This window comes from Anser anser (assembly GCF_964211835.1).
Source record: "Anser anser genome assembly, chromosome: 18".
Lineage (NCBI taxonomy): Eukaryota > Metazoa > Chordata > Aves > Anseriformes > Anatidae > Anser > Anser anser.
Window position 1 is genome coordinate 10,893,027 of NC_139739.1, and position 16,305 is coordinate 10,909,331.

At 40.3% G+C, this 16,305-nt stretch overlaps 2 protein-coding genes across 10 annotated transcripts in view; one reads left to right on the forward strand and one right to left on the reverse strand.

Moving 5' to 3' along the window:
• Nucleotides 1-11,485, forward strand: part of RSPH14 (radial spoke head 14 homolog) — a 97,881-nt gene extending 86,396 nt beyond the window's left edge. Inside the window, exons 4-6 of the mRNA XM_083803962.1 lie at nt 2,531-2,756; nt 3,599-3,729; nt 4,448-11,485. Of these exons, the coding sequence (XP_083660088.1) occupies nt 2,531-2,756; nt 3,599-3,729; nt 4,448-4,689 (599 nt within the window). The 3' untranslated portion in view covers nt 4,690-11,485. The remainder of the gene's footprint in view (nt 1-2,530; nt 2,757-3,598; nt 3,730-4,447) is intronic.
• A 140-nt stretch (nt 11,486-11,625) lies between these two features.
• SLC5A1 (solute carrier family 5 member 1) overlaps nt 11,626-16,305 on the reverse strand; it is a 50,598-nt gene continuing 45,918 nt past the window's right edge. For all 9 annotated transcript variants that reach the window (XM_083803891.1, XM_083803890.1, XM_083803889.1 and 6 more), the window contains 3 exons: nt 15,002-15,217; nt 14,582-14,684; nt 11,626-13,719 (listed from right to left, as the gene is read on the reverse strand). In XM_083803891.1, coding sequence (XP_083660017.1) covers nt 13,499-13,719; nt 14,582-14,684; nt 15,002-15,217 — 540 coding nt within the window. In that variant the 3' untranslated portion in view covers nt 11,626-13,498. The remainder of the gene's footprint in view (nt 13,720-14,581; nt 14,685-15,001; nt 15,218-16,305) is intronic.

The window sequence follows — 16,305 nt, forward strand, 5'->3', positions numbered from 1 at the left end:
GGCTCCACAGAATAAAAGTTTAGACAATGCTCTGTACATTATTTTGCCAGCTTATGGGAGCAGAAAGACATAACGTGTCTTTGTTATATATTTGGCACTTGAGAATGCAGTGCAATAGCAAAGGCTAGCACCAAAAGAAGCCATGAAGTGCAAATGCAATGAATGAGAGATGGCTGAGTCAAAGAAAGTCAATAAACATTAAATGGAAGGAATAAACTCAAGGGCGAATGAAAGCAGGCCTGTCTAGTTGAATATATTAATTGAACGTATTAGAAGATAAGTGAAGGACACAGACACAGAGACATGAAACCAGAATGCTGAATACTTACAGGGAACATGCTGAAATAGCAATCAAGGGAATTGAAAAAAGTCAGCAAGGAAGGCCTGTAAAAGAGGGAAGTGCAGGAAAGAAAAAAAATGAAATAAAAAGATGATGGGTTTAAAAAAAAAAAAAAGCCTATTAAATATTCAAAACCAAATGGAAAAATAGTAATGGGAACCTGTCTAGGAAAGAAAAAAGTGTATTTACAAGCATGAGAACAGTCAACAATACTATAGCAATAGTAGAAATGGAAAGGCAATGGTTTCTTTTGACTCAAGGTGGAATGCTGACTACTCTGTGCGAGAGCTAGCATTGGCTTATGAAATGATATGATGAAACTTGTTGTGCGACACTGTCCCAGGACAGATTGGTGTCATGTGAATTACAGCTACCCAAAGCTCTGTAGGAGCATGGAGTTTAAACTTCCATTCTTTGCCACTCTTATTTACATTTACATTCAGCATGTTCATTTATATGGAAAGAATGAAATTATGTTAATGTCAAATTGTCCAGATGTAGTTTGAAAACTGTGATATTTGAAAATATCACAGATTATCTGGAAAGCACCTACACAAAAAATCAGTCACTGGAAGGAGGGAATGTCATCTCATAACCACCCCCAGCCCTTCTATACCTATAGCCTATAATCCGAACACCTATAATCCTTGTTAGTTATTAGTTAATGAGAAGTGATGGAGTCAGCTGTGCAAGCTTTGCTTCCTTCTCAGGGACCTCCCTTGGAGTCTCTTGCCGGAGCAATAGTGCAGGTTTCCTTTACCACATCTTGTATGGGGACAGTGTGAATGGCCCCTTGAGAATGTTCTTCTTTTCGTACCTCCATGGAAAATAAATATACAGTTGGGTTTTTCTACTATGAAAATGCAACTCCCCTGTAGTGATACACAGAGCCACAGCTTCAAAGACAGTGGTGTTTTTTTTTCCACTTTCCTTCCACACTGTTTTTTCTGGTACACAGAAAAATCCTTATTTTTAAAATGTTGATAGCTTCAAGAGTGAATTGTCTGAATCTGTTTTACGTTATTTATCTGAATTCTCACAGGAAGTGACCTCCGAAGGTACTGCAGGTAGTAAAAGCTGTAATAGTACCAGCCCTGGGCATTTCTTTGCATTGGCATTAGAAAAATGGATCCTAATAATTCAGTAACATAAGAAATTATTCAATGTCATCAAAATCTCAGATATATGTACAGCAGAATAACCTCTAGATTAGGTCAAGAATCATGTTTTTCACCTGGTTGTCAAGTTGAGGGATTTCTCCAGTGCACTACAAAAGGCCATTAAGATCTCTTTCCCACTCATCCTTTTATCTCTAACTGGGGAGATTCATTTGAAAACACCTCGATGACTCTTACCCACAAAACTTCCTTATCTAACTGCATGTGAATCACTTCAAAAGGAGACACGTTTCTGTTGGCAACCAAAGAAGCAGCCTTAGCAACAAGACAGCTGGAGTATTTTGTTTTCAGAGAGTTGCTTGTGGACAGTATGTTCTGCTTTCTGCTTCCCCATGGCACTGCTCCTTCAGTGTTGACTTAGTATTGTGTAAGAGTCAGTCACCGGTTCATAGCAAAGACATCACTTGCAGGGCAGATGACGATCATTTTACCTTTGATGCTGTTCCCTTTACGAAATAGTGCATGTGTACTGACTGATGAAAAGCTCAAAATGTGATTTTCCCCCATAACAGAACTACCACAAAGAAATGTGTGAGGAAGCTGATGGTTTCCAAAACCTCGACTTCCCTGCAGAAACCATAGTGGAGAATTGTATCAAAGTATTAGCTCTAAAGGCTCACATCTCAGCCTGTCTTAGCATCTGGTGTTGAGAATAGTTGTATATAAGGTGTATATAACAGTTGTTAATAAGGTGCCTTATATCTGTCTTCTTAGCAGGAATAATTCTGGGAAGAATGTTATGGTGGAGAAAACTGGAAACACAGAGCAAGTGGGGGTGTTATTTGGGCTAATGTCTTCACAGAACCGTTGGGGAAGCTCACTGAGAAAGCAATGCCAAGACAGCATTCATGAACAGTCTGGTGTTGTAATAGTTTCCATGTCCCAGTCCCACATCTGTGTAAGGAAATGAGTTATCATATATATTTTGATCCTATTAAAAAATTCAAAGTACAGGCAGAAATAGAAAATGCACTCATACCTTCACCCATGTCCCTTCTGTCTCCTCCTGCAGGGGCTGCTGACATACTGCATGCTGGTTTGATTCCCTTACTTATGTTCAAACTGAAGTCTGAGTTGGATGAAATCCAGGAGCTAATCCTAGATACACTCTCCAACTGTCTGCGTGTGGAGGCTTCTGAAGCTCTATCAAGTGGTGCCATTACCATCCTGAAGCAAAAGCTCACACATTCATCGGTGACCATCAGAAGCAAAGCAGCTCGGGTCCTTTTAGCAATTGGGTAAAAGAAATCTATCTATAACACTTAAGCCCAAGAAAATGCTAATGAACTCAGTCAAGTCTATTAATGTACAGTGGGTATTCCACTATACATTGAAGCTTTTATATTTCACAAGGAAAATAATATCAGCCTGTACGCACACACAGGTTGAAGACCTCTAAAAATCCTAACTGCTACAAATCACTCAGGAAAGCACAGGCTGATGAGACACAGGGAACACAGGCTGTTCCTTCTCCTCCTATTTTTCTTCTGTATTATTTGTCTTCTGGGCCATGTTAAATATTCCCCACATTTAAGAAGCTGGAAAGAGAGAGACAGAATTGACCTGAAAGAATGATTCCTTGCAGACCCCTAATATAGCAGTTGGTTTGAATCTGTTCAGGGTTCAACAAACTGGTTTCTAACTAAATTGCCATTAGGAGCACCAGCACACTTCTTCCTACATCCTGTTCCTTGCTGCTGCCGATCAATCTCCAGCATATCATAGAAAGTAAAAAGAGAAAAATCCAAACACCACCTAAAAATAGCCTAAAAATTATTAAGCCCACACACATAGGTTAATATGATAATAATTGGTATTTTATCAGCAAGTAGACTTAATAGACAGCAGGCATAAACAGACATCCCCTCTCTTTTCATTGCGGCTGGGTAGTGGTGCTTGCCATCTGTCTAACACTCAGAACATTTCGACTCCAAAGAGAACAGAGAGGAGGACTGTGTCAGCACCACCGTCATGAAACGAAGGAGCGCTGCAGGGGGCCAGGCATGGGGAGAAGCTGTGGGTAGTTGCATGGTTAGCAGACACAGTTCAAGAAAGCATCTTAACCATCTTTTCTGCACAGTACCCATCCAGAGGGAAAAGTCGTGGTAGGTGAAGTTATTCCTGTGCTGGTGAGCCTGTTAGAAGACACAGATCCTGAAGTCCAAGCTAGTGCAACAGGAGCGCTGATGTTTGCTACCGTTAAACCTCAGGGTAAGAGAAAGAGGCAGTTCTGTTGGCTGCTGTCCGGAAATCCAATTTTAAGGCAACTTAATACTTGTGCCCCTGTTCTCTTCCCCCCCAAATCCTCTGTTTTTAGTAGCATAAAAGCTGTGCCAGAAATTGTAAGATCAGGACATTTCATAGGCAGTTTCTCACAGCTAAAAGAGGAGTGAATATTAATAAGGCTGGTTGTTCTCTCAAGTAAGTTACAAGACACTGAAAATACTAACTGCTAAATTTTCAGTGTGATGAGTGAATAATTAGATATAAAAGACTCTTAATAACAGTAGTTGTATTCCTATCCTCCTCTGCAACTGTCCCCCCCATCTTCCAAAGACAACAAAGGCGTGGATCTCAGTGTTTGAAGTGTCTTTAAAAATAGAGGAATGGAGGATGTTCTTAAGGGCATCTAATCCCCCCAAAAAATAGCTTATCCTATCACTTGGTGTCTCACACCTTCTCAGATAATTTCTTGCAAATGAAATAATAATGTGCAAGGCAGATAAAGTCAACTAAGATCTTTTTTCTTAAAAATAAAAGCTAGCTGGCAGCTAGCTTTGGTTTTCAAGAGAAAAGCATGTCCTACCTCTTCACACTGCACAGTCTGGGTGTTCAGAGCTGTAACTGGGCAGGGAGTCAAAAGAAGAAATTCAAAATCTTGTTGATTACATGCAATAACACATTTTAAAGCCAGTGTATTTTTCCACAGGGAGATTCTCAGCCCTAGGTGCTGAAGCCATTCCACCTTTACTGAAGTTGGTTGCTGGGGAAACCAGCAAAGCCCGTCTGAGCGCAATCAAAACCCTCACCATGCTGGCTGAGCTACCAGAGGGCCGCAGGAAACTCCTAGATCATACAGACATGTTTCAGCAGTGTCTGAATGATCCCTGTGAGGCAGTGAAAAGAGCTGCTGAAATTGCCATCTGTGTCATCAAATGGAAACCTTACTGAAGATGTGATGTTTCATAGAGATCTATTGCCCTCTGTTGTTGTCTTGCTGTAAAAGTTGCATGATTATATGCGACCTTCAAAACCCAAACTCTTTCTCAGTTACTCAGAAACAGTTACTCCTGAAAAGTCATTTGTCAACTGTTTCACATCTGTCTTACAGGTCACAAGCAGAGCAATGGGGAAAAAGGAAAGGTAGCAAGTCTAGAACTCTCCACCAGGAGTTATTTCCTGAGATACCAAGTTTTTTTCTGTCATACAAGAAACTGATCCTTTGTGTAGTCTTCGTATTCTCTCTTTTTTCTGTTTCTTTTTTAATCTCAGCCTGTCAGACACCAATCAATAACTAATTATATTAGAAAGAAAGGTTCATAATTAACCTCTCCAGCAGTCGTGGCTGTGCTGGAAATTGACCTAGCAAAAAGCATTTACATGAGTTTTGTTGCAAACGTATGTTGAACACAGGATTAGAACCATTTAGAGCATCATCATTGAAAAAATCAATGGCAATGTCATAGAAAACCTTCCCCTAGGGAAGTCTGAGGCTTTCCCAGCCTGAAGTATAGCCAAATTCTTTTCAGCACCGTTGTAACAAATTCTGTCACTGACAAGACTTGCCAGCAATGAATCTGGTACAGGGCCCCAGTGTCCTGTGCTAACCTCCACCCATCCCTCCCTGCGATGAGGTTTATCCATGGGATGCTCCAATGCCCCCAGCTGATAGCAGCCACCACTGTACCTCAGTGGCCCCTTCTGAGCCCCCTCTTGCTGTGTGCCTGCAGCCCCTCCCTCAGCCTTAGCTCCAGCCATGGCCCATGTTCTTAACCTGCTGGGGATCTCAGCAGGCAGCCTTTCCCATTCCATGTGCTTGGCGCCAGGCTCGGGGTCACCATGTGCAGCTATCCATGCTTACAGTAAGGAGAAAATAAGCCAGCAAGGCTTTACTGTGGTAGCCCTTGGAAAGCTTGGCTGGGGAACCCAGTGCCTCCAACAGAAGAGGGATCAGCCCTGATCTGAAGTTGGTTAGATTATGGAACAAACATGCCTCTGCATTTGGCTATTACTTGGTGTTTTGTACTTTTGTAGAGCTGTGGTCTACCCTTTGAGTAAAAAAATAAATCAACAAATATAATGAAAATGGAGGTGTTCTGCCAGAATGGAAGAATTTTGCTATTGTGGCTCATTTTGGGGGGAGAGGGAGAGTTTGAGAGGAAAGCCAATCCTAATATTATGGTCTAGTCCAACAGAAGTTGGACAAGACAATTTCCAGAGGTCCCTTCCAGCCCGCAGTATTCTATGATTAATGGCTGTCTAAACAAAGAGATGAGGAGATAAACAAAACAGAGAACTGAAAATGTCACTTCCCTAGTTGGAAAAAAATGTTTTTTTCTAATGAATTTTACTTCACAGAATTGAATATAACATTGAAAGTTCAAGCTGTCTGTAACAAGCCTATCCAAGAAGACATAAATTGCCTGAAGGAAATAAGGTAGTTTCTGATTTTAGAGCTGATGAGCAGATGAAACAGGAAGTTCAGTAATATTTTGCTCACTGTGTAGTCAAGGCAGGTCACTACCGATATTGTGAATTCCTCTGTCTGCAGTTGCTAGTGTGTAATTTAAGAGGCATCAAGAGAAGGCCTGTGTGAAGAAATGAAGCAAATTTGCAGGACAATTCCTGGCCATTAGAAGTGCCCACGACAGCTGTCATGGTGCAGGTGACTCAGCTTCACAGGAAATCCCATTTATTTTCACTCAGGTATTTGCTCTCACGTGGTGTTCTTCTAGACAGAAGTTACCAAGTTGTAGTTAAACAGAAGCTGCACCTTTGTTACACTGGAGTTATCTGTCAGGGCTGCTTTTTTACTGCAGAAACCCAGTGTCCCACTGCAAACTGCAAATCGTAAGCTTATTCTAGCCACTGCAGGCGTGATTAAAGTTAAAAGGTTTCTCTTCCATAGCTTAACCAGAAGAAGACTTCCCTGTCCTATAAAGATGTGATTTAAAAGCATTGAGTCAGTTGGATTTGTTCCCTCTGGGCAGGGTCTTGGAGGAGCTCTGCCTTTTCAGCACACTTATGTGCACAACAGACATAAGGCACTCACGTGTAAAATATGTCAATGCCTGAGTGCATCCAGTTCGATAAGTGCGAGACAGAAGAATGGAAGTCTCACCTACACTTACAGAACTGCAGTAGGAAAACACAGTAATGATCATTTTGGCTCAGTTTCAAACATCTGTCACAGCCTTTGCCCTGATAAGTTAGGTATTGCATTTCAATGAGTTAGCAAAATAATTAGTTTGTTCAGATGTAGGAATAAGACCATCCAGACTGAACTGCTCTGACAAGAAAAAAAATTAGCCGACTTGGACCTTAAGCACTGCACTCTGAACATCTGCCTGATTGTTGCTTTAGAGACAATATGAACTGTTTCCAAATCAGGTTCTAACATGGTATCAGCGTTCTTGTCTTACACACATGCACAGTACAAAAATGGAGCAAAGCCTAACTGAGCTCTGAAGTATGGACGCTAGTGTATTTCTCAATCTCCCTGTTAAAACAGCACCTGTAAGATGGAAGATAAGAGCAGAGCCCTGAGATAGTAGTGGGGAAATCAAAGCGATCAGGAAAAAGTCCTTGAAAAAGTTTTTACAAATAGAGAAGATAATGGTGAAAAACTGAAAGAGCCAGGCTGACCCAAAATATATTTGAAAGAGAAAAGGAAAAAAAAACACTCAGCGGCATGAACAGAAATTGTAGGGTACGAAGAATTAAGTAGAAAATACACAGAACAATCCCGGATTTTTTAGGTTTGGAATTCTCAGTATTTTATTCTCCATTGTTAAACTAACTTAGATTCTCTAATTTAGCATATAATCACTTAATGACTTTTCATACCTAAAAAGAAAATAAAGTCCTTATGATGAAGCATTTGCTTTCTCTTCTGAGATACACAAAGTCTTGAAACAAAGGAGAACGAGATGTATGAAGTTATACTAATGCTGATTTATAGGTTAACCCAAGATATCCTCTAACCCTAGCAATATTTTGATTTCTGTCAGTTATTACTTAATTGCTGAGTACCACATTGCCCTTAAGACAGTGAACAAAATGAAAAACGCATCCTAGAATTCTAGTACTGACATTCCAATAAAATGAAAAGACCCCCTGTAATAGCAAGTCCAGGGGCAAGAACAGGTGGGGTTATATTCCCTAGGAACTTCCCCAACAAGACAATGACACTGATATTACGTGATTCTAAATGGACAACCTGGAGAACTGAGAGTGTTCTATGAGCCTTCTCTCCTTTCTCAAATGAGGACATGCTTTCCATCCTGCACTCCATGATTCTACATCATAGATTTAGCCCTAGACATGTGCTTATGTCAACACACAGCTGAGGAGTAGCGCCAGTTCTGAAATACAGTGCGTACAGGGAGTGACAGGGCTGTCCACAGTTATCTTCCCACTTTGGAATGAGAGACAAACAGCCCTCAATGTTTGAGGTTGGGCAATTAGTTAGCACTCTAGGTGTCAGTAAAACAATCAGGTGGATCAAAGAAACACAGCAGAATGACTGACAAGTGCTTCCCCTTGGACTGACTTAGCTTCCAGTTAATTATACTCAGTAATAAAGCTGCAATAGAATTCATCACAAAAACGCTAAATATCCTTTTGTATTGCTTCATACATGCTTAAATTAACATATTAGATATATATGCCTAGGATCTGGCACTATCTCATACTATAATTAAATTAATTGTTTCAAAAGAAATGCTGTGTATAGAGCAAGGCTGCCTTTAGCACTACATGCTCTACTAACAGTGTTCTACGCTATGACAACATCAGCACCTCAGCAGATTTTAACATCAATGGAAAACAATTAGTCTTTTTGGCTCAAAGCCAACAACGATTAAGGTCCCGACAAAATTACTGTGGTCCTGGGTCAATACTGGAATTAATTCACTTACATTCTACACAGATCAAGTTTTCAAGTCAGCTGCCCAACAATTCTGTGACACCAGGAGGAGAACATGGGAGTTTCCAGGAGTTCATGGGAAGTGAGACCCTTGTATATACCAGCTTGGTATGCAACATTCCTCACAGGTAGAGCTCATTTTGAATGCAAAGTTTAACATCAATTTTTTCCCTATAAGTTTCCAGAAAGTTAAGAATATCATACCTTTCTTCTTGCAACTACAGATTCATTTCCCTATCCGCATTTGTTTTCAAAAGTCCAGGAGCTAGAAACCATTCTGTTCTCATATAAATCCTGCTTTGGGAAGTAGCTACATTTAATCTCTCCATGTCCCAAAGCAGGGAGGGTTTTTGCTTGCCAGAACCATATTTTGTATTAAAAAAAAAAAAAAAAATCAAATTCAAATTAAAAATGCATAGAAGTTAGAGATTTGTCTAAAGAGCACACAGATTTGGCTGTTTATTACATTAAACCGGAAGGGCAGAATGTGTTTTTTGTGACTACATGCAAAACTCACATGCTGAAAAATTCAAGCCCAGGATCTATTTCTGTCAAAGTTTGTAAACTCGAGTGAGTGAAAAATGATTATAATAGTTTGTTTTAAATGTAACTTGAATAAAAGTTTCTAGTCATAAGCTCTGATACTGTAAGTAAAAATGCTACATGGAGTAAGGATGAGTTCACACTTACCTGAGCTTGAATTTCTCCCAGGTACCCTAAGGAGAGCAGGGGAGCTGCTCCAGCTGCTCTAGCCCTAAGCACTGCCAGGTGAGGAGAAGGCGGGTGTGGTAACTTCAGGGAAACTACTCTCGTGCAGCTGGCTGTGGTAGCTGACAACAAGATGTAGTGTTCCTCAGCAGGAAAAATAAGCCAACCTGCTTTATTAATAATAAGGGTAATAACCTGGGCGCTGCTGCTCATTATACTGTCTTTCATCGGAACAACGAGTTGTTGGAATGAGTCAAGTTTTACTCCACCCTTTAAGTTCTCTAGAACAGGCAATACACACTCCATTAAAAATGCTGTGAATCACCAAGAATTGTTTGTTGGTCCTGGAGTTGCTCATCTTGGCGACGTATCGCCCTCTGTTGTTAAACCTGTGATGCTGCATTTCAGGTTAAACAATGGAAGCTGAAGCGGCTGCTCTCTTCCCTCGCTTTTTTGCTGCCTCACAGTAACACCGCACGTGCAGAACACTTGCGGAGACCTGCAGCTAGGCAGTAAGAGCGTTACATTAAAAACAAACAAACAACCACAGCAGCCCTCCTTCAGAAGAACTTACCCGTGACCCCACAACCTTTCAGTCACCCTTCTCTCTGCAGCGTGACCCCAGGAATATTGGTTTGTAATGCTCCTCCAATCCAGTCCTTCAAACAAATGAACTCAAGAGTTCTTCAAAGACAATAACCAAGGCTCTATAGCATTTCTCTGAATGTCAGCCAACACTAGTGATAACATGTATTTATCATTTCTCTTTGCTCCCCATTCTGTGTCAGTTTTACTTCTCATGAACATTCCTAATTTTGCCAGTGGAGAAAGTGACCCAAGCAGGAGTCGAGCCAATTCACAGTCACAGCTGCTGATGTTACTCAGTTCACCGCAGTCACTTGCACCTAAAGAACTTAGCCTTGGGCTAGGCCTTAATTCACCATGGGCATTTTGGTCAAAACCAAGCAGTGATTACTGCACATCTGTTCCAAAGTCGGTGCATGAGCTTTTCCCTTAACAAAACAGGAATAAGACCAAGTTCTGAGTTCTAAGAGCAGAGAGTTCTCGTAACCAAAGTAATTAACATTTGCAAGGTACTTGGATACGTTTGTTGAGTGGTACAGAAAAATGAAAATATAAATGAAGAGTGGTTACCCTTTCCAGGATTTGGCTTGGAAATAAATGATCTAGTCATTCTTAAATTAAAGATCTGATTTGTTTGGAATGTGTTCTTTACATAGCAGTGTTGCAATTGACTTACAGTGCTACTATGTGATTTTTTTAATTGTATTTTAATTTCTTTTGTATTGCTCATTTAAAATACTTTATGTCTAGCTAAAAGCCGTTAAAATAAGTTGTAACCCTACATCTAACTTGACAGCATAAGCCAGATGTCTCAGGGTCACCCAAGACAGAGTTGTATTATGCTGATTTTTTTTTTTCATTTACATTTTACTATTAGCCAGGGCTACATCTGGAGTCTCTCCATTAACTATAAGTACTTCAAAATTTACAGTCAATTTACATGGAACAAGTATGCACTTACTATTTGCATTTCTAAAGCATGAGAAGGCCCAGGACTGTTTAAGCTAGTTTTTGGGTTTTGTCTGAGAGTACCCCACAGCAGCAGCTACAACACAGACACAGTTCCACTGAGAACTGAAGAAAAGTCACTTTCTTCCTTAAAATCATGAAGCTGCTCTTGAATGCAATACCTACCAACCTGAGGTGGCATTTAACTGTTAATATAAAGGTAAAAGGTTTTATCAATTGTCCACAGGAAAACTGCCCTGCATTGTGCAATTCTACAAAATTAGAGGACTACCCTAAAGAGTAGTCAAACTCCACATAAATATTTGAACCCTGGCCTCTAACAATATCCAGATCTGAACTAAGCAGGTTGATGAGGATGTACAGTGAATGTCCGTATTAAAATTAATTTTTCAAGATACTTTAACCCTGAAAAGAAAATGAAGTGACAGTGACCAATTAACAAGGAGGTCATCTAAAGACTGATCAGCCTACTAGGATATCATATGTGCTGTTTGTCTTTATCCAAATGGCCATGTAATTTCACCATATTTTCTTTTTGTAACAGAGCATGACAAAGAGGGATCTGGGCAATCCTCTTCTGGAAGTTTTCTTATTTGCTGTCCATTACTATTACCCAGAGCCAAAACCTAGACACTAAATTAAGTTTCTCTGTCTTCCATTACATTATATAAAAATCCCATCATTTTGTGGACACCAAATGCTTCAAAACATACAAATACTTTAATACATACAAGTCTTCATAATCCATTAAATATAATTAATTCCATGGTCTTTAAAATATATTACTGTATTAACTGTAAGAAAAAGGTTTGCAGTGGTATTTATACAGCGATGATTTAATCTGGCCTATGCAAACCCTTTCTGTATACTCCAGACATTATACAGTGAAGAGCAGCAGATCATTTGATTTTAGATCCAAATGAAGAAAAGGCACTGTCAGAAGATTACAAAGTGAGAGTGATTAAAGCTGCAGGAGTTAGCAGCGATGTGGTGTAGCATGGACAGAGATGATCCTAGCTTCCTATTTAGATGCACCTATTGCAAGTCTGATGCATCCTGCTATAGAATGCTGTGGGAAGACACATCACACTGAGATGCTTTGCAACAATGCAGCAATGTGCAATAGCAACAAGGCATTGTGCTGTAGCTTGACTACAGCAACTGATGTCTTTTTTTTGTACTTGATTTCCCAAGAAGCTGAATTAGATGATAAGATCTATTGCTTTTTGCCTTGAAGAGTTACATCTGCCTTCTCCTGTTTATCCAGCTGGTTTCAAACTTACCAACTGGAGACAATCAGACTGATTTGGCCGTGGTCCCACAGCTGTGACTGTTCTCCTTCATGAACTGTTATGTTAGCTCATACTGTCCTACTGAAGTTTCATACAGAATGAATTATATTTCTCATTGAAGTCTTCAGAAGAAAGATTCACAGTTTTTCGGAGAAATAGTACAAAGCTCTCAAATGCACTGGAAAGCAAAATGCAAAACCAGCATTCTGATGCTTTGAGCTTTTAACGATGTTTATGGATTGTTTTGTAGTACAGTTCATAGACAGGCAATACATTAACACCATCTCCAGGATCAAGAGGTCCTAATAACTGTGGGTAGAGATCAACTTTGACATACCAAGACAGGAATCAATCAGTAATAAATAAATAAATATATACACACATACATATATTTTAATACATAATATATATGTGCATATATATAATGTGCTGTATGTATATATAATATATGCATTTTGTATAAAAAAGCTTCACATTCAAGTACAGTTACATATTAAAATATACAAGAGGGGGACCTTTTGAAGTTAACGTTAAACAAAGAATCTATCATAAGTAGAATTCTTATTAGGATCATTGAATTACGTTTTGCCTAATTTCAAAAGGCAATCAGTTCAGATGGTTAGTGTTCCACTCATTACTGAGAAACACAGCATAACGAAAAATATCATAGAACGTGAAAGTGGAAAAAAACGATAATGGAAAGTTACATATAGTGTCAAATATATCAGTATATACATAAATCCTTTACTTAAGATATTCTGTACTTGGAGGGAACAAAAGTGATTTTTTTTAGCTTGAATCCATACAGTCCCTCAGTTGCTTGTTTGTCTTAGTAATCAAATTATTGTAGAAAAAAGAAAAAAAATGCATGATCAGAAGAGAAATGGTTGAAAATTAAAGTAGTATCAAAGATAAAAGATAGTTCAGATAGTTCACAAACCCTGATATATGGCTCATGAAATACAGTTCAAGCAACCTTGTTCTGCACCTAAAATATGAAATGTATCACCAGAAGAGAGAATATTGGATGGAAATTCTGAATATTGGATGGAATTCTGAACTTGGAATGATTTGATTTCTAAATGGAAGTTTTCTCTCTTGAAATCTCAGTAGTCTTGATCTTTAGATTGTTGAAATTATGATCACAAAATCAGTGAGTAAATCACCCTGATTTTTACAAACTTAGACCATGAAAATACTAAATGTGTCTAACTGTAAATTTACAAGTCATTGTTTTTGCTTGACAATACAGTACAATTTCAGAACTGTAATCAGAGGTTTATGCAAAAAAGGCATGGCAAAATACAGCCACAGTCAATAGGATGATGCCATTGACATTCACAACATTTCTCCAAAGTGGCACTTCTGATGTGTCAGTCAGTTTCTCCTTCAATGCTTCCTCTTCCTCCTTGCTGAGTTTGGGTCCTTTTTGTTGGTCTAAGCCACAGAACCAGTTGTAAGCTTTCTTTAAGCATCCTGGTTCTTCACCTGCCTCTGAAACTGGAAGGAATAACACACTGGTCATGAAACATAAGCACAGACCACTGCATGCACTAGAAGTTCTCTATGACTGAGGACCTTCCTATATTTAATATAGCAGCGCTGGTTTATGGTCTTAGTTGCATGGAAACATTTTAATATGAGGCAGCAAGAATGAAGTTAATATTGTGTTTTTACAGCTCAGCCAGAAAAAAAAGAAAAAAGTGATTTTTCTAAATGGTGCAAGAGGGCCTTTTGTAGCATGGAGACTTGATCAGGTATTTGAGAAGCAGACCATGCTGCAAAGCTTAACCTGTTATCTCCATTTTTTCAGTACTTTCTACACTTCAAATTAAAAGCCAACTAAATTAATTTTAGGATACTTATGAAAAAGAACTTGACCACAGATCCAAAAGCCAAGCAAAGAAAGCTGATGGTTTTTCCCAGATGGATGTCTGGCAATTCACTTTCATTTTTCTCCCCACCACATCTTTACACCTTCGATCCTGGCTACTACGCACTATTTCCAAAAGAATTCTCTTTATTTCATTCCAACTGCTAGAGTCCTATGCAGTTCTGCCAAGGTATACCACTTCTAACCTAAAGCGTTTCCACTGTTTTAGTCATAGGACTACCAACTAGCTATGTAGAGAATAAGAATTTCTCCCTTTACTTCTGATCTACACTAAGAGTGATAGATTGGTAGAAGGCACCTTACTAGCCCTTTAAATATGCGGGGTTGTGTTTTTGGTTGTTACTGGAGGTAGGGCATGTTGTTCTTTAAATACCGTGCACGTTACTGTCCCTTCAGGAATAGAATAGGGATTCTCAAGTATATTGATAGCATCTACAGATATTGCAACATAAGTTATTTAGCAATTACCTGACTCCTCGTCTTTTTCATCAGGTATGTCCTCCTCATCATCTGCATCAAGATCAATACGTTCCTCTTTGCTGTTCCGCAAGGACCAGCACAAGCGGTAAAGCTGCCATGAAAAAAAAAAAAAAAAAGAGTTTACAAAGGTACAGCCTTTGTACATAGAAACAAATCAGTCTGGCCAGCATACAAACAAGCTGTAGGATCACAGCACCCCAGATGTCTGGGAAGTCAGCATCTAAGATTATTACTAGTCACTGGAGGCCTGTGACAGATAAATGAAGACTATTTCCTTCGCTTTCTTACAAGGACTGTATGATGTGGATAGCTGAGATGCCAAGCAGTAATAAGCCAAGTAACAGTGCTTAAAACTAGTGATTTCACTTATTTCCATGTCTCTAGAAGCAGGAGTGCAATAATACTCACATGTACATCAGGAATGGGCTTAGTCATGAAGGAGACTGCCAGGATAACGATGACAGAAACTCCAAAAAGAATTATTGCAAAGTAAAGATAATGAATCCCACAGATAACGAATGGACAGTTGGAAGGTGTCACACAGCTGCCAGTTCCATAGGCAAACTCTGCAATCATTCTGCTGAGTCCAGCTAGCAGCCCAAACATCAGGCCCCAGAAGGCACCCTGCAGACAAAGTGATAGAAGTTATCAAAATGCATAATTTCAGGCATGGAAATGAACTCTAAGCTGTGAATAGTTGCTGGAGGAAACAAAGAGGTAGAATCACAGAATCACAGAACATCCTGAGTTGGAAGGGACCCACAAGGATCATCAATTCCAGCTCCTAGGTCCACACAGGACCACCCGAAAATCAAACCCTCTGTCTGAGAGTGTTGTTCAAAGACTTCTTGAACTCCAGCAGGCTTGGTGCCCTGACCACTTCCCTGGGAAGCCTGTTCCAGTGCCCAACCACCCTCTCAGTGCAGAACCTTTTCCTGACACCCAGCCTGACCCTCCCCTGTCCCAGCTCTATGCCATTCCCTCAGGTCCTGTCGCTGTCCCCAGAGAGCAGAGCTCAGCACCTGCCCCTCCGCTCCCCTCGTGAGGAAGCTGCAGGCTGCCATGAGGCCTCCCCTCGGCCTGCTCTGCTCTGGGCTGAGCAAACCAAGGGACCTCAGCCGCTCCTCATACCTCTTGCCCTCTAGACCCTTCACCATCTTCATAGCCTTCCTTAAGACACTCTAATAGCTTTATGTCCTTCTTGTATTGTGGCACCCAAAACTGCACACAGTGCTCGAGGTGAGGCTGCACCAGCACAGAGCAGAGCGGGACAATCCCTTCCCTCAACCAGCTAGCAGTGCTGTGCTCAGTGCACCCCAGGACATGTCCCTTTTGGCTGCCAGGGCATACTGTTGACTTAGATTCAACTTGCTGTCAACCAAAGCCCCAGATCCCTTTCCATGGGGCTGCTCTCCAGCCTCTCATCCCCCCATCTGTATGTACAGCCAGGGTTGTCCTGTCCCAGGTGCGAAATCTGGCACTTGCTCTTGTTAAACTTCATGCAGTTGGCGATTGCCCAGCCCTCTAATTTGTAAAGATCTCTCTCCAAGGCCTTTGCACCCTTGAGGAAGTCAACAGCTTCTCCCAATTTAGTGTCATCCACAAAGTTAGTATACATTTGAGTCCTGTATTCAAGTCATTTATGAAAACATTAAGGAGACCTGCCTCTAAAATGGAGCCCTGTGGAACCCCACTAGTGACTGGCCACCAGC